Source organism: Numenius arquata, chromosome 1 (genome assembly GCF_964106895.1).
Source record: "Numenius arquata chromosome 1, bNumArq3.hap1.1, whole genome shotgun sequence".
NCBI lineage: Eukaryota > Metazoa > Chordata > Aves > Charadriiformes > Scolopacidae > Numenius > Numenius arquata.
The window spans coordinates 74,056,641-74,082,910 of record NC_133576.1 but is presented as its reverse complement, the minus strand read 5'-3'; the positions used below and the strand labels follow the sequence as shown (position 1 = coordinate 74,082,910).

Here is a 26,270-nt window from a genome sequence, read left to right as displayed (position 1 = left end):
AACGGAAGGCAGCTCTGGGCTTTCTCGGTGGATCCTCGAGAGCTGTCGAGGAAGGTGCAGGCCTGGCATGCCCATGCTGCTTGCCATCGGTTCGCTCCCTGGCTGTGCTTTTGACTGCTCCATCTAGATCTTTCCTAGCATCGAGATCTGACCTAGCAGAGTCAGGCACTAAGCAATGTGGGCACAAGCCAGGCTACTGATCCCCATCCCTCTTTGATTCAGTGGTTGAGACGTTCCTCCATGGGAGCCCTCGGCTCCTCTGTGGGAGGATTTCTCAGCAAGACAAGAAGTGCCGGGGCTCAGAATGGGTTCCTCATCTTTGACAGATTTTTATAATGGCTGCAGGACTAGCCTCCTTCATGCCATTGGTCTTCTCTCCCTCATGCCATCGATCTTCTCAAAGAGAGGGAAGAGATGTGCAGTAAGGATGTGTAGTGCGTGTGTGGGTGTGAGTGCACGTGCACATCTCTCCCTCTCTTTTGTTTAGACCTCCGGGCATCGCTCCCTCGTAAACTTTGTTCTGCTTATGAGCCCTTCTGTTCTTATTTTGGCAACACACACAAATATTTGCTCGTGTTCGCAAACAATCACCAATTCTGTCTTTTCAGGTAAAATATCAAGAGAGCATGGCTCACCTGGGGGAACGTAAATGGACTCACGTGTTTCCTTTTCTGGTGGTAGGTATTTATGCGTGTATAGATCTCTCCAGCATGCAAAGATATCTGGGTTCTCCTTGGGTCTTTGGAAACATCTCTGAATTGTCATGGTACAGCTGCAGACAGCTTAGGGACTGAACCCAATGCAGTGATTGGTTTCCATTCAATGGAAGACCTGGGCACGTGCTGCTTAGACTGAGGCTTCTGGAGAGGAGGAGGAAGGAGAAGGACCCAGGACAGAGCAGAGACAGGAGGAGCTGGAAGAGCTAATTAGCCTGGGTGTCACAAGAAGCACAGCCCTATCATGGTAGAGGCCTGAGGCAGCTTATTATCTCAGGTTGTTATAATTGTCCCTTGCAGTCACATTTATGAAGGCTCGTTAGAGCTGGGAGGGGTGAGGGTGCAAACTCAGGCATTTGCTGCACAGGAGAGCATGAGAACGAATAGGTCAGGAATCACAGCCTGCAATACTTGGAGGAGTAGCTGTGCATGAACATCAGTGCTCTGAGAAACTCTTAGCAGGACTGGGTTGCTGAAAACTCTACCTGCTTCCATCCCACGTAGTGGCACCACTTCTGTTTCTGAGCTTTAGGGGTGTTTCCTCCTGTAGTGCTGGCTCTGCCACCTTCTGGGCCACAGCAGCTGGGCAAGGGCAGGGGGCGAGGCGTGGGGGATGAAGGCGGTGGAAGTGACAGTGCTCTGGGATGCTCTCTGGTGACAGGTCTCCCTGGTGTACTCTGCCAGCGCCGAATACTCCAACTGCGGCGAGAACGAATACTACAACCAGACCACCGGCATGTGCCACGACTGCCCCAAGTGCGAGCCGGGCGAAGAGCCTTACATGGTAATTTCAGCTTCCTCTGCTGGTCATGGGACACATATTGAGCACCGAATGCAAAAAAAAAAAAAAAAACAAAAAACAAAAAACCACCCAAATGTTTTGTTACGTGGCGGTACTATATGGCTAGGAGAGACACTGGGGAAGGGCAGAGGTGCTTAAGCTCACTCCTGCGAGTGTGTCAAGGGAGCGAGGCACCACGTATGTGTATGCTGGTACACCAGGAGCAGCCCATTAAAAGGCATATTGTAAAAGTCGTAAGGTAAAAGTTTCACACACGGTCTCTGCCAGTCCATTCTCATCTCAATAGTTGTTTAAAATCTGACGCTGCTGTTCCGGCATGGTGTGATAAATCGGTTATTCTGGCATGCTCCCTGGCCCCCCACACCGAGAATTTAATTTTGCTCTCCCGCTAAGATATTTTGGCACTGGAGGAACTTGGATGCTTCTGCAACATTTTAAATTATGGTTCCTAAGTAACCATTTGATTTACAGCAGATAATTGTTGCTTATTAAAAAATAAATTACTGAAATCCTGTTTGGTTTTAATAGGATAAACATCCTATTGCAAGAATTTCACAGTTGGTAGTCCTGAACAAGTACGTCTGAATAATAACCAGTTGGTTTTAGTTTTATTTAATCTAAACGTAATGTTCAGCTGGGACATGTGAGTTCAGGGGTTATGAAATCTCATACAAACACTGCCTTTTGTGATGTTCCCTCTGGCCTCTTCAAGCATGAAAGCAAGATCGCTGATATCCCTGCTGCAGCCGTATTTCCCCTGTAATTTTCTTCTCTATTTTTCAATTTTCAGTTCACTTCTCTATCTAAGCAGCAGCTAAAATTCACTTCCATGACTTGCTGGAAGACGACATAAATAGCTATAGGGGGCCACTTTCAAGGAGTGCAATGCTCCGGTTCCCCTTTTCCCTCTCCAGGAGACAGTGTGTTGGGACCTTATATCCCTCCATGGCCTTTTTAGGACAGACACTAAGGAACCAAACAACAAATTGTTTTCCCTTGGTAGGACATTGTGCTGCAAAGCCAACAGTCCAGACTATGAATATTCTCTTTGTCTAGAAGCCACTGCGCAGCTTTTCAGTGACTTTGTGTTGTTGCAGACATGCGGATACGGCACCAAAGATGAGGACTACGGCTGCATCCCCTGCCCTTCGGAGAAGTTTTCCAGAGGAGGTTACCAGATATGCAGGCGGCACAAAGACTGCGAGGGTTTCTTTCGAGCCACAGTCCTGACACCTGGCGATCAGGAGAATGATGCAGAATGCGGTCCTTGTCTCCCAGGGTAAGGATTTATCTGTGGACCTTTGCTATACCCAAGGCACTGCAAAATACTTTTTTAATGTCAGAATCTCTGACAGCCTCTCTTCATGTCCTATCTGACTGTAGCTACAATACAGGTGAATTATGCTTTTCAGTCTTTGCTAAAACAATACATTTAAATGTTTCAAAAGCATCGGTGAATTTAGCGTATCAGAAGATGTTGTTAATCTTACTGAAATTTCACTAAAGAAACAACTGTTGGGAATAACTAGAAAAACTTCAACTTCTCTTACCAGAATTGGAAAGGGAACAGCTCATGTACCCAAGCACAGGAGAGCAGTGCCATTTTAGATGCTCTAAGAAATCCAGCTTGGCCTCCAGCTTTGGCTTCAGAGAGCCACCTTGTAAATCCTGCTTCCCATGAAAGAAGTCCATGAAGATGCCTTGGATGCCCTGTAGGATCCATGCTGGCACTACAATATGTTTAGGCACATGAAATATCGCCTCTTCAGATGCTGGCAAATTTGTCAGTAGTTGACAGAATTAGCTAACATAGCTGTTCGGTGAGATTTACCAAGGCATTTTAGTCTCTCAGGGTCCTTTCTAGCCAACAGAAAGGGGCCTGAAGAGCTGCTAATGTGGTGTGTGTGCGGTTGTTCAGAGTCAAAACAAGTTCCAGGGCTGGCTGAAGGCATTTAAAATAGATGCTGTTTTAAGTCCATCTTTTTAATGGTCTCTTATGCTCAGTGTAATTCTAACAGCAACGGTGAGAAAGCAGCTGCTACATTGAATCTGTTAGCAATATATTCTTGACCAGGTTACCTTTAAAGTCTGAAACCCAAGCACGCATTTGCTTTCTTAACATTGTTTTTTTTGGTAGGGTAAGTAAATACTCTAAAAAACAACCTCACCTTACATACCTTTTCAGTTTCTGCCAGTGTGCCTCTGGTTTAGAACCATGATTCCTGCTGACATTTGGCTTTTTGTGCAGTTTGCAGACGCCGTATAACCCACGCTACTTATAGCACAGGAAACCCTGTTAAAGAGGCCCCGCAAGGTTCCAGGTTTATTATATCAGGGAGTCTGTGTGAAATTTTCACAGTTTACAAATAAAAAGAAGGACTTGTCTAGCTGCCAGCCGAGCAAACTGATGATGTGATTTGAAAAGAGCTCCCTCTTGACTCCCCTCATACATCATAAAGAGCAAGAAAGTCAAATAGTGGCCACAGTTGCTGTTATGCAATTTTTGTCAGGACTAATGAGGTCACCCAGGTGGGAGCGGGGTGCTAGCTGAAAATAATCAGCTTGCACAGCTGGTGCTTGGGGAGTAATCTCAAAACACCATGTTTGCACAGGTGTAACCTGTAGCAGAAACTGGTCTGCCGGAGCCTGGCTGCGTGCTGCTCTGTCTGTGACTCTCAGGTCCTGGGATAGTTTGGCGAGGCCAGCAGTTAAGGAGAAACACCCTCGTACTCCAAGCTTGAAGAGACAGCATTTATCTCAAGATAAATTAAATATGGGCTAAGAGAAGCTCTGAAGCTGCCTTGACTCCTCACGCATCTTAGAGACCCTAGAGGTTTCTCCTGTGCGATGGTGGGGGAAGTGCAGAGCTCCTGGGCCAGAGCAGAGACTGACCAGCCACCCTTCCTCATTGACCCTGGTGGCAGAGGGACAGCCAGGCGCCTGGGTGAGTGGCAGCTGGTAGAGTGCTCCCTTCCCCGGGCAGGAACCCTCAAAGACCCCCTGAGTCAATGTGAGGGAAAAACTAAGGTTTCTATTTTCAGAGGACTGTGCTTCTGTAACGTGCCACGGACCTTCCCAAGGTAACACCCCACATGCTCCAATTTGTATTTAGGGGCTTCTCATCCCTTTGCTATTTTTCACCAGCTCAGTAAAGCAGCCTGAGGAAAAGATGAGCATGTGACACATTTGGACCAAAAGGTTTTAGAAACACCGCTCAATTGGCAGCCTTTCCCCAGTGGCTACAAGTGCCTTTCTCCTATCGCTTGCCTTCAAATAGGTGCTAGATAATGATGTATTTTTCCTACTATTTTTTTCACTGTTATTGATTATTAGTTTTAGGAGAACTTTGGTACAAGAGCATGGGCCATCCACTGCTTCTCTGTGTCAATGTTCCCCTCCATGTAAAATAGGAATAACACTATTTGTCAAGTTCACAAAAAGGTTGCAAAACTGTGACTGGGGGCAAATTCAAAGGCTTAGCTCTGAAGCTGTGGTCCTCAAAACCAACATTCGGCAGCCAGTGAACTCTGGAAGTACCTAGACCTAGCCTCCTGGGACACTGCAGGCTTCATCCTCTGCTCCTACCCAGAAGCTCTTCCATCATGGTAAACAGGACAGGTCAAGAATGCGGAAATTAGGTGTGACTTAGACTATTTCCCTCCTTGGGATGATCCATTAGGTGTTCCTGTAGTGTGACTGAGATTACAACCAACTAGGAGCAGCCACAGCAGGTCACAGCAAGGGTCTGTCTAGCCTGGTCGTCTGTCTTCAGTAGTGGCCATAAGTGGAAACCCATGGAGGAGAAAGAACAGGGCAAGCATATGTGATAAATCTCCCACATGCTGTCCCAGCACCTATTTTCAGCTCAGAGGATTCCCTGGTCTCCCCACAAGATGTAATTGCAAAGGGAACATTTTCTTTTAAAATGTAGTCAGAGATGCCTCCACTACTGACACTTCTCCTTTTTATGTGTTTGTCCATGATTACAGCAAATCCAAGACCATTTCTCTTCTCTGAAGTGTTTTAAGAGAAGGAATGAGCTTTTTCCTCTGTTTTCTGAATGAAAAGGTTTAGCCAGTGAATTTCTAATGAAATAAAGTCCTTCCCTGCAGTTCTGGGTGAGGCAGCGGATGCCTCCACCTATGTGCTCATCACCTCCCTGTTCTCTCTACAAATGTCCCCTGCTGAGAATAGCCCCTGTTTGGTCCCCCCACACCCAGTCCCAGGTGCCCTGGTCCCTGCAGGAGGTTAGACCTAAATCTAGGGCCAAGTCCCTTAGTGTGACGTGGCACCACCAAGATGAGCCCAAGATAAACCACCGTGGTGTTAAACAGGAAAACACTTAAGTCCGATTTTCAGTCTAGCCTTTACTCTTTCATTTTTCCTGTAACACTTCAAAATCTGAGCCTGGCAAGTGCTAAGGAAGGAGAAAGAATGAGCTTCATAGTGGAAGAGTAACATCATGAAAAGTCATTGTTTCATTAGTGGGCCACTTCTTCTCTGTAGTTAGTGATATAAAGGGATCAGATATTTCCAACATTGCCTTTCGTATTTGGTGCATTGCAAAGTAGCCAGAAACACAAATCTGTTGCTGGTACTTTGTAGGGGCGAATCGTTAATGTTTGCAGCTGCAGAGCTTCCTACTCACGTGGGTGAACAGTTGCTTGCCATGAGCATCCTCTTCATTTTTCTTTACACGTCCTCCACCATTCTGCATTGTGGTGAAAACCCAGAAATATTCCACCAGCTTGATTTAATTAACTGTCAGAAGGACTGTTTGTCTTTCCTAAACCACTGTGGCTATTAGACTGTGGTTCCTAACTGTCCTGTATTTTTCTTTATAGATTTATATGTATCTTTGGCCTGCCACTCTTTTTTTGTGGTTTGGCAGTCATTTCCTGCTTATTTATTAACTGCTTCACAAGCTAACATTACGCAGGCCCCCATAAGAGTGGGAAGATGAAGTTTTGCTCCTGAAAGGAGGGTAAAGTGGCAGATGGGGCACAAGAGATATTCAAAGGGAAGAGTGAGGACAAGTCTTTTAAAACCAGTAAGAAAGAAAGGAGGAACTCTGTTCAGTGGACCTGCTCTTCTGAGGTACCTCCAGCCTCTGTCCCCACCCTGGCATCTCTGTGTACTCCATTTCCTGGACCCTTATTTGTAGTCTGGGACATTCATTAATGACCAACTGATTTTGATGGACAGTTTCAGCAGTAATTTCCTAACAATGCACACATTTTCCAGCAAAAACATAGTGCACATGCACAGGCAGGTATGTGAGAGCAGAGAACAGATTCCCTGTTGTGTAAAGTGTGTATTAGGTTGAGTGCCTGTCTACATGGAATGGATTATGAATTTATTTATTTCTTCATTAAAAATTGTAGTGATTTTCAAGTGACTTGTAAGGATATATCCATAACATCAACTGTGTACGATTTTGATGTAATTTACTAATTAGCTTGCCTGTGGATCCAATTCTTGCTTAACCAATTACCTTATTTCAACACTAACTTTATTAGCAGCCCAGAATTTCAAATGATGAAAACCTTTCCTTCACTCTGTAATTCCATTATCAAGGACTAACTTATAAGCCATACAGCAAAGAAGTAAAAAAAACCTCTGTAAAACCTAAGCTGACTTTCCCTGTCATGTAGTGTTTTCCTGTATTTTTTATTCTGATTTGGCTCAGATTTGGTTCTAATGTTAAGGAAGGTGAAAGAAAATTAGTCAACCATAATATCCAACTGGAGATCTTGCCTGAAAGATTACTGCTTCAAAAAATAGCATTCCCTTATTTTGAAAAATCTTATTTCAGGGCATGCTGTAAACTGCGGCTTGAACTCAGCAGGGAGAATAATGTTGTTTTGGGCAATGATACTACTTCTTGTCATGTAGGCTTGATGGTTGATTAATTGCCTTTTAGGAGGAAAGGAAGAAGAGAAACACTGTCTCTATTCAGGCAGTTTAAAAAAAAAAGAATAATCTTTGCATCAAATTGCTTATAAAAGTTTTTTTTCAAATGATTTTATCTCAGTGTAATTGGTTGCTGCTGAACCGTGCTCAGTTGTAGCATATTAATTTACACTGTTTTGCCTCATCTTGCCCTTCATTACAGTTACTACATGCTGGAAAACAGACCTCGAAACATCTATGGGATGGTTTGCTACTCGTGCTTGTTGGCGCCTCCTAACACCAAGGAATGTAAGTGTTCTGTGATTTCTATGCATTTCATCTGGTTTTGACTAGGAACCATCTAGAAGCTCAATATGAAGTCCTTCAGCGATGATTATTATGTTCAAACAATAAGTCCATCTCCAGTAAAGCAATTTCTGCTTCCAATGAGCCTTGCCAACAAAGGGAGCAAATGCTGAACGTTTGGGGAGAGATCGCAACCTTTGATTTTACGACATGCTATTGTTCAGTTATGCTCCGGTTTCCATCTCTTAAGACACCCCATACAGGACTTATTGTGGTTTCTTAACCAGTAGGTACAGGAAGTCACAAAACTCTGTATTTTTTAATTCAGTTTCAGCTCAGCTATAAAGAAAACATGGGAGACTTTGTAGATCGTAGTAAAGGTGCATCACACCTTTTCATATCCTTTCCCCTTTATGCTCCATATGCTTTCTCCTTTAAAGGGGGTAAAGAACATGAGAAAAAGAAAAGGAAAATGAGGTTCTCTCTGAATGAACAAATTACTTCGACACCCCCTCAAGAAAATCTGGAGCAGATAAGGAGAAAGAGTTTTTTTTTAAAAAAAAAAAAAAAGAAAGAAAACCAGAAAAAAATGGGCAGTTCCCCAGAGAAACCCGATGCATCTGAAATCAAAATCCTGTGTTCTGTTCTTCTAAAAGTCTTTATCATGAAAAAGAATTGCACTATTTGCCTGCTTGATATTGAAGCAGAGGTTGACACAGAAGTCCCTGAGCACTTATTTGTGTACATAAATAGCAATTACTTAGTTCACATGCTGCTGAACTGTGTATCATTGGTGCTCTGAGAGCCACTTCAAAGGAGGATAGGTCATTAACAGCTACCACCTTTCCTAAAATGCAGGAGCTCAGATGAGCCAGGGGATAATTATCACCTCACACAGCTCCTGGTGAGCGGTAACAGCCCGGCTGGAGGCATCTCCCTCAACCTGTCTGCATGCAAAGTGGCTGATCCGTTCTACAGCTGCTCACCCCACTTGGCTGCAGAAACCCTCCAGGTCCTGAGAGGTGCATTTCTGCCTGAGACCGTGGGAGTGGGCGAGGGCAGGGCGAGTGTGATTTTGGTGAGATAAGGTCTGTGTTAGGAGGTGAGGTCAGGGTGCTAGGGAGGACCCGAATGTGAGATGTGGGAAGAAGGGGGAGAGGTAAGTGAAAACATGAGGTTAGGAGTCTCGGTGGGAGATGAGGTTATCTGGTAAAAGGATGTGGACACATCTTCTCCTGCACGCATGTGGGAGAATACATGGGAATACAAACCATGCCGGCTGCTAGCCGATAGCCAGAAATTAATCACTTCCTCAGCTCTGATGGTCTGTCTCAAACACATGCTCAAATAGGTTTTTAGTAGTATCAAACACGTTGCAGCTTACTGATTTGTCAAGGAATGACCAGAAGATCTTTCGGCTATTACTCAATTCAAAAAACAAATCTTTGTCTCTTATAGGATACCTGGCGTATATTATATATAATGTACTTAGTTCTGTGAGGAAAGTATGAATTGCACAGCTGATTAACTACATGACATTTTTAACTTGACAAACACAAGGATAAATATATACTATCTTTGGGAGAAATTTAGGCAGGTGCATAAACTGACAAATTTGGTACTACGGTAGGAGAAAACATTAGTCCTGGAAAGCGTAAACATTACCATTTTAATCAAGTCTGTGAAATCAACCATTTGATTACAAGTGTTCATAAAGTGGGAAAGCTTCTTAAAATCCAAATCCCTCAAATCACTAAGCTCAGGTAATTTGGTTTATGAGGTCTAACCCTCTGGACCCCGTTTGGGAGGGCAGCTCCCTAATTCATAGGCAATAATTTGTGCTCTAGATGGAAACCCAGCCTTGCTGCAGGAACCTCTTGAAAGGCTCACTGTTGCTGTGGCAGGCAGCATAAAATTTGGCGTTAGCAAATGATCAAAAATAAATCTTCTTTCTCTCTCCCATGTTTCACAGTCATCAGATTATACCAGTCAGAGCAAAGAAAAGGTGTCATGTCGGTGTTGCACAACTGCATCGTTTTTTGGGGTTTGCAGATTCCAAAGTCTGAGCACATACCCTTGATGTGAGCATGCTGTTTCTGTCATGTGAAGGATAATATCAGTTCTTTGGTAGGAATGGTTCCTCTGTGCAGAACAACTGTGTGTAATGGCTGTCATGGTGGAGGACCCAGAAGGCCTTAGAGAACTCCAAACCATCCCAGGCATCTTCCCTTCCTTTCTTGAGACTTCAAAATTGAGTTGAACAGCCTTCAGGAGCTTAAACTTTTCCAGGGTGCCTCTCCCCTAGAGCTGCCTTTTCTTCAAACAGTCCTGCATATGGCACCCCACTGGAGAAAGGTGACCTAACGGGTTGTGGGGAAACAAAAGTGGCAAATTACTTAAAAATAGGAAACCAGGGGTGACAAGCTCTGGCTTTACACTTCTAGATAGAAAAATGGGGGCGGATAAATCCCATTTCAGGCCTTCATTAGGTTTGAGACAGGTTTGGAGGACAGTGGTGTTTTCCTTAGCTGGAAAAATACCTTGGTGGGGAAGTGCCTGGGCTGTGTGTTACAGAGGGCCAGAAGGAGAGCGAAGCAGGGAATGTGTGCTGCTGCATGGAAACCTGCTCAGGGAATTTGCCTGATGATACATTATGTCTGGCAGAAAAGTATTTGGGTTTGATCAAAGGGTAAACAAATAGCTTTCAACTCCAAGAGCCTGCTGTGCAACTTTCATCTCCTACACAGTCAATAAACCTTGAAATGGCTGAGGAAACAAGATGAACACCCCGTGTCCCAGCATCTGGAAATACTACCATAAACAGGACTGGAAGTGAGAAAGAAATTCCCTGATGGGCCTGTGTCACCTTTTTTTTTCCCCCTCTTGAGGGACTCGAGACAAAACTAGCACAAAATAACATGGAAAAGAAGGGGAGGAGAGGGAGACGTTTCACAGAGGTCAGAGATTTAATTGAGGCAAACATATCACTGGGTTGCGGTGTTGAAACTCTCTCTCTGAACTGAAGGATGGGAGCAGTCTGTGAGGAACACCAGGCTTTGGCAGCAGCTTGTGGGCAATGGGCAAATTCGGGGAAGGGGCTGTGCATATGTGAGCATAAGGGTATATGCTGTGTAGCAGGACAGCTTTTTCTTTCTGGGAAAAGGGTAAACATCACCCTAAAGACTGCAATTTTTCATACCTCGTGCACTGTGAAACACGTGTGTGAGACTTCTGGGCTCTCAGCATGTGGCTCTCAAGTCTACTGTGTAGGAGCCTCAGGACTGGTCTGCTAAGCACAGAGGAGCACAATTGCCAACGCATCAAAGATGTGAGACCTTGAGTTGTGCATGGAGCAGATCATGAGTCACCAGTGACCCTTGGTGATGATAAATTGGGGTACGATACCTCTGTGATAAATAGCAGCACTGCAAAAAGTGGGAGAGGCAGGTTTCCTATGCAAATCAAAGAATGAATGTAATGAGCACCAAACCACTTTAAGATGTGGCTTCCCACAGTTAATGGTGCTGGATTTTCTGTTGACACCTCCGAAATTGGAGTTACTTGAGGCTTCTGACTACATTGAGTGTTTTCATTGTGGTTTTTTTTCTTTTATCCAATGTAAAAGTATATGCAAAAGACAGGATACTTAAACCTACATGGAGCTTCTCTAGTAGAGAGGTACAGTTACCGCTGCAAGAGATTTTGTCTTTTAGTAGCTGTAATTCTCTTATCAGTTTATGTATATTAACTCTGCTCTTCTGTTCAAACTTCGATATTTGCGATTCCAGTTCAAAAATGGTGGAGGAAAACAATATCAAACCCCACAACAAAAACTTGAAGAACGTTTACTTTGAAGTTGTATTTACACAATTACATCAAATATGCAGATCCTTCTCCACTCACAGATCATTGATCTAGAGAACTTTGGCAATTGATTGAGTGTTTTCTTTTTAATCTACTGTATATATTCATAAGTTTGCATGGGCACAAAAATCTGTTATTTCCTCAGACCTTTTTTGCTAGTTGTATAGATGAAAACAGATGCAGTAGTCAACCTGTGTAAGTTTTTAAGTCTAACACCTACCGATGATGGCTTAGAAAAATTGAAAAGAAAGAAAAAGAAAAACAACAAAGGAAAACATGTAGTCAAGTTGGTTTTCGACTACCAGAGAGCAAATGGCATCTAGAAAAAGAAAAGATCATTTTTATTATTGTATCATTAGAACTTCAAAAACAACTAAACAGATGAGATGGAACAATTGACTAACAGGCTGGTGGCTTCATGTAAGCTGTAATGAGGGGGGATCATGTCCATACCCGTGTACTGAAGACTGAGAACTCAGTCTCCCTAATTGAAATGCTTAACACAAACAAGCCTAATGCCAAGAACACTTGTATTAGTGAAAAATAATTATTTCAGAGATTTTTATTTTAACTCTCCATTCTTTTTAATATCACTAATTTTCTTTCCTTGCCAGTTTTGTCCTTTTGTAATATGATCAACGTCAGGATTTTTTTTTCCTTCTGTTTCAAATTACGCTTACAAATGAATAGGCTTGTTAGCTGGAGCTAACAAACTTTTCTTTTTTTTTTTTCTTTTTTTGACTTGTTTGATCTCTGAACACCCCATTCCTCTTCACATGTGGAATGGGAGAAATGTCGAAGGCAGTGCTTTATTGTTCGCTGGTGGTATGGCCTAATTCTTATCCCCTTAGGGTTTGTCTATATTAGGAAAGGAACCTAATCTTAGGACAAAATTGGCCCTTCTCAGCCATAAAGCTTCAAGGGAAGGGATCTGAAAAGCAAATACGGGGTTTGCTGTCCTTGGCTGCTGGGAAAACTGGGCCCAGGTATCGCTCAAGAGGGCACCTGGTCCCAGTGCAGCTCTCCTGAAAGAAAACTCCAATGGCTTTGATGTTTTCACCTCTGCTGGAGATGCAGCTCCCACAGTGAGCACCACTCGCCCCTGGGAAAGGTTGCAGGTTTCTGCAGCATCACTCTGCCCGGGCGCAGGAGCTGCAGCACCTGCAGGGCTGCAGCTTTCCACCACCTGCACAGCTTGGCCACCAAGGAGCGGGGGAAAGGGGAGAGCGGCTCCTTGTGGCTCCGCTCTCTTCCGACACTCTGAAATCACCATAGTAGGGTTTTAACAGCAATTATCCCCTTCGTGTTGCACAGAGAAAGAGGGGATAACACTGAATTCCTGGAGGCGGGTTTAATTCATGAAGCTATGACCTACCAGTACTGTGCAGTGATTACAGCTCCCAGTGCATCCTAAACAAATCTACAACAGATATAAATAAATTGTCAGACTAAGGCCATGCGGCCTATAACCATCACCACTTCCTTGCCCTGGCAAAATAAAAGGAGAGAGAAATGGAACAGGTGAAGACATTACAGAGAGCACAACAGCACAAAATATGTCCTTTTGTGTGTCTGAAGAGCAGTGGTTACTTACAGTGAGAATGACCAGATCAAAAATAATAGTCTGGGGGAACTTTGCTATCACCAGTTTTAGAAGGTTCAACCTCAGGAATTAATTTACTTCATGCTTTTTCTGGTTTAATAACTACCTACACTAACAGAAGTGGCTCCAGGAAACATCAGAGTAACTTGCCTTATAGTATTCTCTATGTCCCCTGAAAATAAAAGACAGTAAAATAAAGAGCAGTCAGGCAATCCTTCGTTGTCTAGCATATGCTCTGTTATTACTGCTTTGCAGTATTTTCGGAGTTGATTAATATTTGATTACTGAAGTCATATGTAGATGCCTTGGAGAGTGGCTTGGCTTTGACTGCTGCTTCAGCTTCCATGACTTTCCAAGTGTGCAGAGTTTCCATATGGAGTGTTGTTTCCCTAAGTTTGAAACCAAACCTTTCATGTAAGTCCCTGAGTACAGATTTACATTAATTTGAAAATTCTGACCTCTGCTTTCTAAATATCTACGTCTTTATTTATGACTAGGTTTACTTGTAATCCAGTTTTCAATTTCTTTGTCAGCCATAAACTGTCTACCTTTATTGAATTTCGACTCAATGTAATTTATTTTTCATCTCATATTCCAGGCTGCTAGTTATTTATTTGCCTGTGTGCTTTATCTTACTTTGCTCCTGTAAAACCGTCTCAGTGATGGCACTCGCAGCTCAGCTGGCAGTAATGAGTGTGCATTGCCATTCATAAATGGACCGTGGCTGTGAGAAAGAGGGATGCATCGGGAGAAAGCAAGCTGCACTCAGTGGCAAGAAATAGATTCATATCTACACAAAGACACTTCCTATTTCAGGATCACTCTGATAGTCTGTTGTAGACACACTTTGGGTGTTTTTATAATATGTCATTAAGTATCAAATAAACTTCAAAAAAAGCTGTTGCTAGCTATGAGCAGCAGTCCTTTGCATGGACCGGTAAGCTGACACCCAGAGCAACATATGTCAGGAGCACATATGGTCTCCTACTGCACCAGATTTTATTCACTCACAAACACTTGCAAAGGGGCATGTTGGTAAAACCTCCCCTCCCTGTGCCCTCCTCCTCTCACAAATCTGGTAGTTTTGTTCAACACTTCTTCTTGTAAATCTGTCTTGAGACACATGAACAACTGTAATAGTCCTGCTACATAAAGCAGAAAGGTTCTTTGAAACAAAAAAAAAAAAAAAAATTTATTCCCCAGCATTTATTCGTGATGAGAACAAAAGGCTGACTGCACGGCAATTTAAGTTAAAACTATCTTTTGAGCTAAAAACCCCCAAACATTCAAATATGAATACAGGTTCAATTGTTCTTTTCAACAATAACTATATTTTTAAAATGAAACTGGTTTTAGACTCCAAGAAAGTTATAACTAAATTACAATTTTTGAATAAAAACATTTATAAAGCAAAAGCTGACCAAACTTCAGTGATAAATTTCTTTTCTAATGTCTTTATCACATTCCTACAATATTACTTACAGGTGTCTAGAAATATAAACCACTCTTTTGCACAGCTATATTACAGCTATCAGTCTTTTCTTGTGCTTAAAATAGAGTTGTTTCCATATGTTGTGCCGTAGCACCTTAGGATGTCTCTGCTTGAACTATACCTATGTCTTTATAGATTATGTAAGTGTCATCTATATTGGAACCAGAATTAATAACGTGATTGGGATGCAAAACTGGATGTGCACAGGAAGAACTGACGTTGCAATCATGGTGTAGCGCTGGACGGGGAAAAAGCAGCAGCTACGGGTTCTGCTTCTTTTTGCTCACACAAAGACAATACAAACCAAACTTCTGCAGAAGCTGGCATTTTTGGTTCCTCTTGTAGTGCAGGTGCACGAATTGGCACTTTCTTCTAAGCCACATCTAAAGAAAAATCTTGGCTCATAATGAATATGCCAAATTATTAAATTTGATAATAGGCTTGAAATATGCATAACGACTAACTCCCACCTAGGCATACGTAAAAGGCCATCGCATTCTAGCACCAGCCTTGATTTTGCCACAACAGGCACTGCAGAACAAAGCAAGTGGTCCCATTCCCATGCATCTTAAAGAAAATTCTGCACGTGGGCTCTGGAGCTGAAGGTGCTTTCTCTTGTGCATGGGAAAGGCCCCTCTGAGTGTGTGTGTGTGTGTGCACAGCATGGACAACACACCGTATCCTGATGTGGGGTAGAGCTGGGTGAAGCGTGATGATGGTGCTGAATGAAGAATGCATGACCTTCCTCCTTACCGCTCCTGTGGCATGTGCTGCTGCATGACTTCCCACCTTGGAAGGCTCGACTTCCTTGAAAAGGAAAGAAAGGTGGTGAAAAACAGGTGGTTAACAATACCAAACGATTGAAAGATTGATTAGGCAGAAAATACTTCAATGACTACGTATCTCAGATGAAGGGAAAAGGGGGGGAGGGGGAGTTTGATAAGACTTGCTTATGGAGGGGACGAGCTGAAGCTTGTTAGATAAACTCCACGCAGGCAGAGCACGGCTTGCCTGTGTTAACTGAAAGGCGGTGTAAGAAAAGCTATTGTTGACTTGTTGCAGCTTGCAAGGACCGCACAGAATTGCAATTGACTGTACCTGGATTTGCCAGGGGGGCTGCAAGGATAGGGGTAAGCTGGATAGCTGTGGACATGAAGGAAAGTAGCGGGCTACAGCATTGGCCATTTGCTAAATTTCCTCCGTTGTCCAGCCATGATGAGTGAAAACCAAGGGTGATTCCCTTCAGTTTTGTGAAGAATCGCTGAAAATTTAACAAATGGCCTGTCTTTTAATCTGCAGTACATGCAGATAATATCTTCATCTACTGATAACTAGATGCTCTACTGCTATATTGCAGTTTCTGGAGGTCATAACCAGTTCTTCCTAGAAGGAAGTTTGTCACAGAGAAGGGACCGGAGGCAAGACTTACATAATCTGCCTGTCATTTACACAATATGAAAAGCATCTAAATTAACAAATTAGTATATGAAAACACTTCTTCAGTTTGGAAAAAAAAAAAAAAAGCCATTATAATAAATGAATCTGCTTCCTTCCAACAAATGAGGTTTGAAAAAAGTTTTACCATTGTTAAAGAAAATGTCTTTTAAAGACATCTGCAACTCATACTTTGCGGCCACTTTAAGAGCGTACATTTCTCATTCACTACATGCGGCCACATTTTATGTTAGGTAGTACCTTTTTTTTTCTTCTTAGAAAACATTTCTCTTAATTTGAAGAGCATGTATATCGCTTTGTTCTTAACCTTGGAACATTTCTCAGACCATTCCAGACCACTTAATTTCCTGTCAAGTTTACCTGGTGGGTTTAAATGTCTCATAATCTAGGTCAAAAGAATGGCACGGTTAGTTCTCAGCTACTCGAGCTTCCAAAGTAGCTTGTGGAGCCGTGTGCTGTGAGCACCTTACCGGATGACTGGGACCGTCTTTTGCCTTTAGGTCTGCTGAACTGAATTATCACTAGACTTTTTCCATAGACAGCTAATACAAAGCAGGAGGGATTTCATACCCCCTGCAAGCCAGAAGATGTTTTTCAGTGTCTGCTGATAGTAGCTGTTGTATAACCTGCTTACCAATGATATTGAAGGTTCTTTGAGAATGAAGATAATGTTTTCTTCCAACAGTAATGTTTTTATTCTGTTTTGGAATGCTATGCCAACACCATCCTGTATGAAAGCATTCCCATCAACAGCCTTATTCCCAATAATACCCAGTATTGTCTGGTATTGTCAAAATATGTTAATTTATTACTTGGTTTACTGCTTTGAAAACTCAGTGTATGACACCATCTGAATGATTAATATGAACTTTTAAACTTAACTGTAGAATTCAGACATGGTACTGGACAATCAAACTCCTCTACCAGCATGTATTCCTTTAAGTTCTTAATTTCACTGTTTTTGTGGATTTCCCCCCTCCCCAGAATATAGATTTGGACTGACGGGGAATCGTAAGAAACATACTGCCCAGATAGATTGCAGGAAATTCTAATATTCCCTTTTATGAGCGTTTTCTGCTCCATGGGACAGAGAGGCATTCCACAGTATTATTTGTCATCTTTCCTATGTTTTCTTGTGGGGTCATGAGGGTTGGCATACTATTAGAGTTTCACCATAGAATCATAGAATCATCTAGGTTGGAAGGGACCTTTAAGATCATCGAGTCCAACCATCAACCTAACTCTGCCAAAACCACCGCTAAACCATGTCCGCTAAACTATGATCCTGCTTGTGAAGGATGCTTGTGAGAAGCACTAGTTTGCCCAATCTACCAGCTGGGACTTGGGCGTACAGATAATGGAGCGGGGGTTGTAAACAGTTCGAGTCATCACATGGAAAAACTTTCTGCTACCCTGGACAGACTTGTGATAGGGGAATCTATATATAACAGTTGTCTCTCCTTGTGTGCCTGAAGATGCTTGGGTTTCAGAACCGTTCAGGAGCTTTGACTTCTTGCCCTCCCTCTAGATGCTTATGAAAAAATGTATTCTGTAGCACAATTTTCAACATGATAGAAGTGCAATCAAGCTAAGTAAAGGCTCTGGTCACTTGGGCCAAGCTATTGCTTTGACTGGACAATGTAACTGTGGAAGTTTATGGCATTTCTGTTCGTATTCCAGGTGCGGGGGCTACCTCTGGCATTTCAGCCATTTTTCCAAGTACCTCTGGCACAAGCACCTTCTCGCCTTACCAGCATGCTCATAAAGGTAAGAATGTATCCACAGACTTAACTTAGCAGCTGTTTGAAAACAGCATCAATAAAGTGCAACCAAACTGAATTTCATTGCCACTATTTCCAGATTTCTAAAACTGCTGTTAAAAAAAAAAAAATCAGAATTAATTTTTATTTCTTGGTTAATCAGCACCACTGTTTTAGTCAGATGGACTTAAAATGGATTTGAACTGTACTCAGAAATGCCAGCAATAAATTTAGCTCATTATTTGCAGCCATACAGAAATGGCACTATGCCTCAGCAAAGCTTAGCTGAGACTGGTGAAAATAATGTAATGCACAAATATGGCCAGTCTCTTATTGAGCTAACATAAACAGTTCTCCAGCATGATTATTAAGTTCTAAAAATATGTGAACCTGGGAAGACACGACAGGAAAGATGCAGTTGATGAGGTACCAACAATGCTGATCTTCCTGGTATTGTCTGGAAACATGATCGTGAGGATCATATTTTCAGAAAAAATAAAGTTTTCATGCATTTTAGCATATCTGTCATTTTCTGTATCTTTTGTGACTTTTCAGTTATAGTCTTTTGCATCCAAGTTCTGCTTCTGAATATATGCTATTTTAAATTCACCTTCCACCCATGCTGCATTTATGTCTTGGTTAGAAAAACACCAGTCCTTCCACATATGCATTGCATTCTCTTTGTTACTGCAAAGCTTTTGAGGCAGCCATAGTTACCAACAGTCATTTTAGCTCTCAGTTGTTTTGTGGTGTTTTTTTTCTTTTCAATGCTGTTTCGCATAGTAGTGTTAGGAAAGTTGCCGCTCTCACTTACATACAGCTTCCTATATTATTAGCAGATAATGTAACTTCTTACGTCTTTGTATCTGACGGATCATGTAATCAAGTATTTTTATGAGTACTGTTAACTGTCTATTGCAGCATAAATATCACGATTTTGAAAAACTGTTAATTAGTTTGCCTTTAAGATATAACACTAACTTTTTCAATGCTTAACAAGTAACTAATACTCAGAGCAACTAAATGAGTACGCAAAATCTAAGTGCAGAGCAGACTGCAAACTGTTAGCTATTCTCTGATCCTGAGTTGCTCCTTTATGAAAATATTTTTTTGTTTATTCCAGCAGATCTTTCAGGACAAGGACATCTGGCTACGGCTCTTATAATTGCAATGTCTACCATCTTTATAATGGCTATTGCTATTGTCCTCATCATCATGTTTTACATTGTGAAAACAAAACCTTCTGCTCAAGGTAATTGTTCAGCACATGAAATTTTAGCTGCAAATGCTATTTTTAGATAGCTTCTGAGAGTAATTAGTGTTATATTTTTATATTCTAGCCTGTTGCAAGAGCCACTCAGTAAAAAATGTCGAAGCTCAGGCTAACACACAGGAAGAGAAGAAAGAAGTGCAAGGTATAAATTGCTTTAGTTTTGCTTTTTCTGTCCAAGAAAACATTAGGCTTAAATACTCTTAGTGCATTTCTCTTTATTACAGTTTCTCCTTTGAACTGTATAAAATCCACATCAGTTTACTAAAGAATTGTGTATAACAGTTTTTGTACTTCCAGAATGTCACTTAATCCTCTGATAGCAATTAAAAAGATAGCAGAGAGAGATTAATGTTTGCAGTACATTTGCCATCAGAGCCAACTCCTGAGACAAAACACTAGTTTGGAAACTCATTGCCAATTTAAATTTCTCTAATTGTTGATCTGCAGATAATGTTGTGATATTCTCTGAGAAAGAAGAGTTTGAAAAACTTACAGCAACTCCAGCTAAGGCTGTTAAAAGGTGGGTAAAAAATAAACAGTCTTCCAGTTTGACTGAAGCGGGGAAGGGACATTCTTGCCTGGTACAGAGGAATACACAAAGAACAAATTAGATGGGTAGGCTGGTAGTTTGCTGCAACAGGGAAAAGTCTAGATATCTTAGTAGGCTTTTTCCCTCTGGTTTCTAAGAGACGATGACAAAAGTTACCAAATAGAGACCCGTGTCCTCCCCACTCCCTCTGTTTTCAGTTCGTCAGCTCTCAGGGCTCCATATCCTCTTTGGAGAGGTCTGTTTTTGGGACCTGAATGTTGTGCTCACATATGTGCCCTTAGTAAGGTTCCCCTTCACTTTCAGGCAGGAGGGGCAAAAATACCTGCTCCGGGCCTCAGGGAAACTCCTTCTCCGTAGCATCATGTCGTGGGATAGTTTTCCTCACCTTGTGTCTGCCTGGGGGCCAAAGCTGGCTGGGTAACATGATTCAGGTGGGCTAAACACTGTCCTGAGTGGAAAATCCCTCTGTAAAAGGATTCTTGCAAGATATGCAGGACTGTGTAAGTTGGTGGGCATTGTGCATACAGCCTGGGCAGGCGAGCACAGTTACATTCACAGGATTTCGGAGGAAGGACATTATAAAGCATGGAAAACATTTTTATTCCATTACTCTGGGATAGCAAAAAGGAGATGATTGGAGCCAACCCATGAGAGGCTTCACTAAGATAACCGTGTCTTTCATTTTACAGTGAAAATGATGCATCTTCTGAGAATGAACGACTTTTAAGCCGCAGTATGGATAGTGATGAAGAAGCTGCGGTTGACAAGCAAGGGACTCCAGAGAGATGCTTGTTATCTTTAGTACATTTGGCCAGAGATAAATCTTCTACAAGCAATAAATCAACCGGGGTAAGGCTATTTTGAGATTTAAAAATTGTGAGGATTTTTCTGTGATTTTTTTTTTCAAGAAAACAATATACAAACCCCCAAAAATCCATTACAGTGCAGACCAATCTAATTTACAAGAGCTACTCCAGACAAATTTATTGTATAATCTCATTTGCATAGTGACATATCTGAACACATATACTGTTCAGGGCTAAAAAAAACCCCAATTTCCGACAGGAGTAATAACTTTGCTTTTTTAGTATTATATTTTATAGTCTAAAGAAATAAAAAACAAATAATATCAACCCCCCCAATATAGCTAATGGTAATATAACTAACCCCGATGCTACGTTTAGCACAGAAAATCCAAGACAGAAAAGTAATGTAGCAGCGTGGCTGGATTCATACAACAGCATAGTGTCTGAGTACCTTGACCCAGTATCATCGGTATTTCCATGGCGGAGACTTTTCAATAATATCCGGTGTTGTGCTTGGGTTTTGTGTATAATTTTGAAACGCACATATGCTTTGAAGGTCACTCCTGTGCTCTGAAGGACACTGTAAATCCACTGATTGTTTTGCTGTGGAAGGCCTTTGCTTCTTCCTGCTGAGCATGAACTGCTCAGGGCCCTTTATCTCACTTGGAATATTTCAAGGCGCAGTTAAGGCCACAGCTCACCCACACAACTTTCTAGCTTACATTAACGTGAAACTCTCCTTAAAAATAAAGTGTTTGCTGAGATACTTTTTATGTTTCTAGTACTTCAAAAATAATATTTAAATGGTAATACCTAGGAAAAAATCACATCATTAATACCAAACATCATATAGCTTTTAAGAATAAAAAGGTTTGAAAATGCATCTTTTTATCAACACAAGAGAAATGTTTTTCTAGTTGTAGTCAGTTACGAGCATTTGAAAATAACTTATGACTCCAATGCTCACATTTTAAAATTCTGTTTTCTGAGGTCTCTCTAAATATCCAACTTTATCATACTTCTGTATGCACCGTCTTGAAATTGGATTAAACAAGTTGGGTGTGCATGAAATCAGAACGTTTAATAAGAAGTGGCTTACCTTCTAAAGACCATTTATAGTAGATATATTCTCCAGAGTGATTTAGATAGAGAGATTGTAAGCACAGCTGAAGCATGAACTATTTCTTCCAGACTTCTGTTCTAACATAACCCTTCATGGACTGAGGCCTGCTGACAAGGCTGAAGACAAAGTTTTCAGTGAAAACTTTACCAATACCTAAGGGGGGCCTACAGGAGAGATGGGGAGGGAATCTTTATCAGGGAGTGGAGTGATAGGATGAGGGGTAGCAGTTTTAAACTGAAAGAGGGGAGATTTAGATTAGATACCAGGAGGAGATTCTTTACTGTGAGGGTGGTGAAGCACTGGAACAGGTTGCTCAGAGAAGCTGTGGATGCCCCATCCCTGGAAGTGTCCAAGGCCAGGCTGGATGGGGTTTTGAGCAACCTGGTCTAGTGGAGGTGTCCCTGCCCATGGCAGGGGGTTTGGAACTCAATGATCTTTAAGGTCCCTTCCAACCCGAACCATTCTATGATTCTATGAACATGCAGACTGCATCAAGATCCTCTGCTTCATACCTAAGGTTTCACAATTAAGCCAGCTGCCAGAAGTTAGAAAAGCAGCAATTTGCTTCAGGCTGGAGATTAAGTAATACTTCTAGTACAGGAGAGAGTATTAAGTAGCTGTTAGATGAGGGTAAAGAAAGTTGAACGCCTGCTCTTATCCGAGTCTGCTCCTTCCTCGTTAAAACCAAAACCATTCTGCAATGAGCTACCACATGGCAGATCGTCAGGCTCAACTTCACCTGTTTGCTTTCAGCATAAGTTTCACAAATCCTCCATCTTCTGGCTTGGGGAGAAAGAGTATTCTTCACGGGCGTGGAATTATTTAGCCTCCCTCCTTGCCCTGAAAATGAAAGAATGAAAATAAACATCCAATAGTTTGCTTAGAAGGAGTTTTAATAAATCCCATTAAAAGAAAATTTCCCATTTACAAGGCTCTAAAACAGCTAATCCAAGCCTACAATAGCAACACAAACGATCAAGCACATGTAAATTATACCAACAATATGTGAATGACAAGCAGTGTCTGCATTGCAGCGCCCGGTGACACAACACACTTGCACAGTGTCTGCGCCTGCGTTCGGGTGGAGCAGCCACTTTGTGGTCTCCAGCTGCAAGTCTATTAATCCAAGTCACTGATGTGCCTTGCCCTGTAGAGCCCAAATAAAATGAGGAAAATCTTTCCACAAAACAACATACTGAAAGCAGACCTTCTTTTTTTTTTTCAAGCCTGGTTTGCAGTGAAAAGTGGCAAATTTGTGGAGGTAATGCTAAAGTCCTATGAAAAAGACAGCTTTTCAGAAGGCTCAGTCCTAATGAGAGCTGGCAGAGGGATGACAATTCCAGCCCCTGAGAACTCATGACATTTTGACTTTTTTTTTCACTCCACATTGAATCCAAAGCCAAATGTTGAGAATATTTTTGCTAAATGAAACAATATAAAAATGTCCATTTTCAGCTTGGAAAATGTCAGGTTTTCAGTTCCGAGTTTCTTTCTTGTCAAAAATGACTAGAGCACCCTGGACCTCAGATTTTCCCTGTCCAAAGCTTCACTAATTTATATTTTTTAAATCTATCTGTAAAAAGTTTAGGATTCAGCCAGGAAGGCTGGAAGAAAATACAGTTAATTAGTAATGCATTAAGTAGTTCCAAGTCAAATCACAGAAAGGAATATCCCCTCCTCTACGTTCCTCTGAGATTACTGGAAGCAATTTCAGTCTGAATTTAATTTCCTGTGACCAGTCCTGTCCTGGCTTACCTGGACATCCCTGCATTAATTACCTGCGTGCTTGGTGTTGGATTTGTTGTCAGGAGCTTGTTTTGGTCTGAAAGAGAAATAAGATATACAAACACTTGGAGCAGAAAAGTAATTGCTCAAAAAAAGGTCTAGAAGATGGAAAGAAAGATCTCTAGCAGTGGAAAGTCACATCAGAAATAGGTTTTGAAATCAGAAATAGGTTAATGCTCCATGGAATAATTGCTATGTCCTTTTCTAGAGTCTTTAAAAGTGACCCTTGAGGACATTGTGTGATAACCCCTAGTGTCATGAAATGAGCATCTCCCACAGGTCTTCCACGCTGTCTGCTAATTATTTACTCCCAAGACTGAAAAAATAATGAAATAAAAATCTTTTCATTTAGATTCAAAGTCGAAGGAAAAAGATACTTGATGTCTATGCTAACGTATGCGACGTTGCAGAAGGTGAGTGTACACAACTTGCACGTACACTAAAAATTAGCACAAAATTAGATCACAAGCATTTGCTATAAAATAAGAAAGGCCTCTGCTTTCCTATGGGAAGGAGAAAGCGCCAATCCAGAAAAGACACTCTGTAAACAGATTTGTACTCACTTGCCAGGAAGCACCGTGGTGCCCTGACCCCAGAGATGTCCAGGCTGGGCTTGGGCTGGAGCACATCACGTCTTCTCTCCAGGTGTGTGCGCGGCCCCCTTCCCATGGAGAGCCGGGAGGGTCGCCTCAGGTCCTGTTGGGACACACACAAAGGCCAAGATGTGGAGAAGCACTCTTGCATTCCCCATCTTCAGGAAACCTGTTTGATTTATTTATTTAGTCCCATGGATAACAGAGAGAAATTAGTTCCAAATATGAAAGTGTGATGTGGGGAGGGACAGGATTTTATTTCAGACACAAGTTTCAACCTACTTTGCTTCTCTAAATGTTGTCCCACTTCTCATGACAAAAACTGGAGTTTCCAAGTAAGTCAGTGTTTTAACCCTCTTTACCACTCAACTGCCTGGACTGTTCGGGCAGAAGAGCCATGAATTAATTTCCCTGCAGAACAGAAGACATGACTGCATTTACTCCATACACATGTACACTTTGTGTGCGTATGTGTGTATGTTCTTTTGAGTTTTCTGTGGTTCAGGGAGCTCTATCTCCCACCAAATTACTGCTCTTAAGTATGAGGCAGGAAAACTACAGAAGAGAAAGTCTGTTTTTGGAAAAAATGTTGTAGTTGATTCTCTCCTCTATTCTGTGACCATGAATACTTAGAAAAAATGTGCAGGAAAAAAAATAGCTTTTTCCCCACAGGATGAATGTTAAATCCTCTCTAGAGATTCAGTGATAGTAATGACAATCGAGACTTGCAGGGACTTTTATGCTTGCAAGCATCTGGCATCGTTGCTTCACCTCACTCCTCACATTCCTACAAGGGCAACTTTCAATTACAGAGATGTTACAGCAGCTGCTGGTGACAGACTCAGGGAAGGGTCAGAGCTGTCTCTCGAGCTCAAACACTGTGCCTGACATGCGGAGGTGTATTAATGGAGCTGCTCACTAGGGATATGGTTGCAATATACTTTTTCTAACAGCTAGTAAATTGTTGAAGGAAGGGGCAGTGCCATGGGAATTCATACAACCCATCTAATACTTCTTTCCCACACAACTTTTTACCCTAATTATTGTACCCTGCTGTCACTAGGAAGAATTAATTTGGTAATATACAGTAATAACTTTGGAGCTAGACATGGACTGTCACTTAAAGTTTTAAGCTGTACTTATTACTAACAGTATATACTGTAGTACTTTAATAAATGTCTTGGATAGTCAAGATATGCACAGATCTATCTGACAATAAACACCCCACTTTGCAGGTCTGAGCCCTACGGAGCTGCCATTTGATTGCCTGGAGAAGACCAGCCGAATGCTCAGCTCGACCTACAACACAGAAAAAGCCATAGTAAAAACGTGGCGCCACCTTGCCGAGAGCTTTGGACTGAAGAGGGATGAGATAGGTGGCATGACAGATGGCATGCAGCTCTTTGATCGCATCAGCACAGCAGGCTACAGCATCCCAGAACTGCTAACCAAACTGGTGCAAATCGAGCGGTTGGATGCTGTAGAGTCCTTGTGTGCGGATATTCTGGAGTGGGCACAAGCAATGCCTGCTCCTGAGCCAGCAGGGACATCCTGACATGCCTGCCGGGGACCTGCGTTTCCATGTCACCTGCAAGAACCATGATTCCGGCAAGCACCACGTCAAAGACTTTGGACAAAAGACAATTGATGGTTCTTCTACATAATTGCTCCCAATAACCAACAGGAAGCTATTCTCTTTGACTTCTGAAAAAAAGTGAAGTTACACATCTACCAAAACAAAAGCAGAAATCTCCCAAGAAACTTGGTATGAGACATGTCCTTAAACAAAAGGATCACGTTTAACAGTTACTGATAATAAGTGGACACGCAAACATCCATTTCGCAGTCTGTGTATGAGTATATGTGCACATAACCCTGCTGACACCCTTCCTGCCTGGCCTTCAAGAAAAGCCATTGAATTGCTCTCTGAAAATATTCCTGTTTCTTAGGGCTTGGTTCAACAGTTTAATAGTTACAGTCAAAAAAAAAGCAGTACCACAGCTACAGTATCAATTAATACACGAGGCACGCACATTTCTGTCAACACTAACACATTTGTGTATGTAACCAGTTTAATTTTCTATACTTACTATGGGTGTGTTGAATCTAGAAGTGTGTGCCTGGGTGTATATACACAGTCCTGACATTAACTGACTATACTACATGAAAAAGAGTCAACATAATTTACAGATTGAAGTGCTTCAAAACGCTGTGCATAACTCACATAAATGCAGTCTTGATCCATGCAGA

General features: G+C 41.9%; 1 protein-coding gene across 2 annotated transcripts; it reads left to right on the top strand.

The window, feature by feature from the left end:
* The first annotated feature begins 614 nt into the window (after positions 1-614).
* Positions 615-25,575, top strand: EDAR (ectodysplasin A receptor). 2 transcript variants are annotated; one of them, XM_074155821.1, is made up of 11 exons: positions 615-677; positions 1,378-1,500; positions 2,616-2,797; positions 7,634-7,719; positions 17,811-17,897; positions 19,014-19,142; positions 19,231-19,305; positions 19,611-19,683; positions 20,403-20,562; positions 23,780-23,840; positions 25,256-25,575. In XM_074155821.1, the coding sequence occupies exons 1-11, from the start codon at positions 627-629 to the stop codon at positions 25,573-25,575; spliced, it is 1,347 nt and encodes a 448-aa protein (XP_074011922.1). In that variant the 5' UTR covers positions 615-626. The 2 variants fall into 2 exon arrangements, with proteins under 2 accessions (XP_074011922.1, XP_074011914.1); XM_074155813.1 differs by having other exon boundaries at positions 627-677; positions 19,017-19,142.
* Positions 25,576-26,270: the final 695 nt, after the last annotated feature.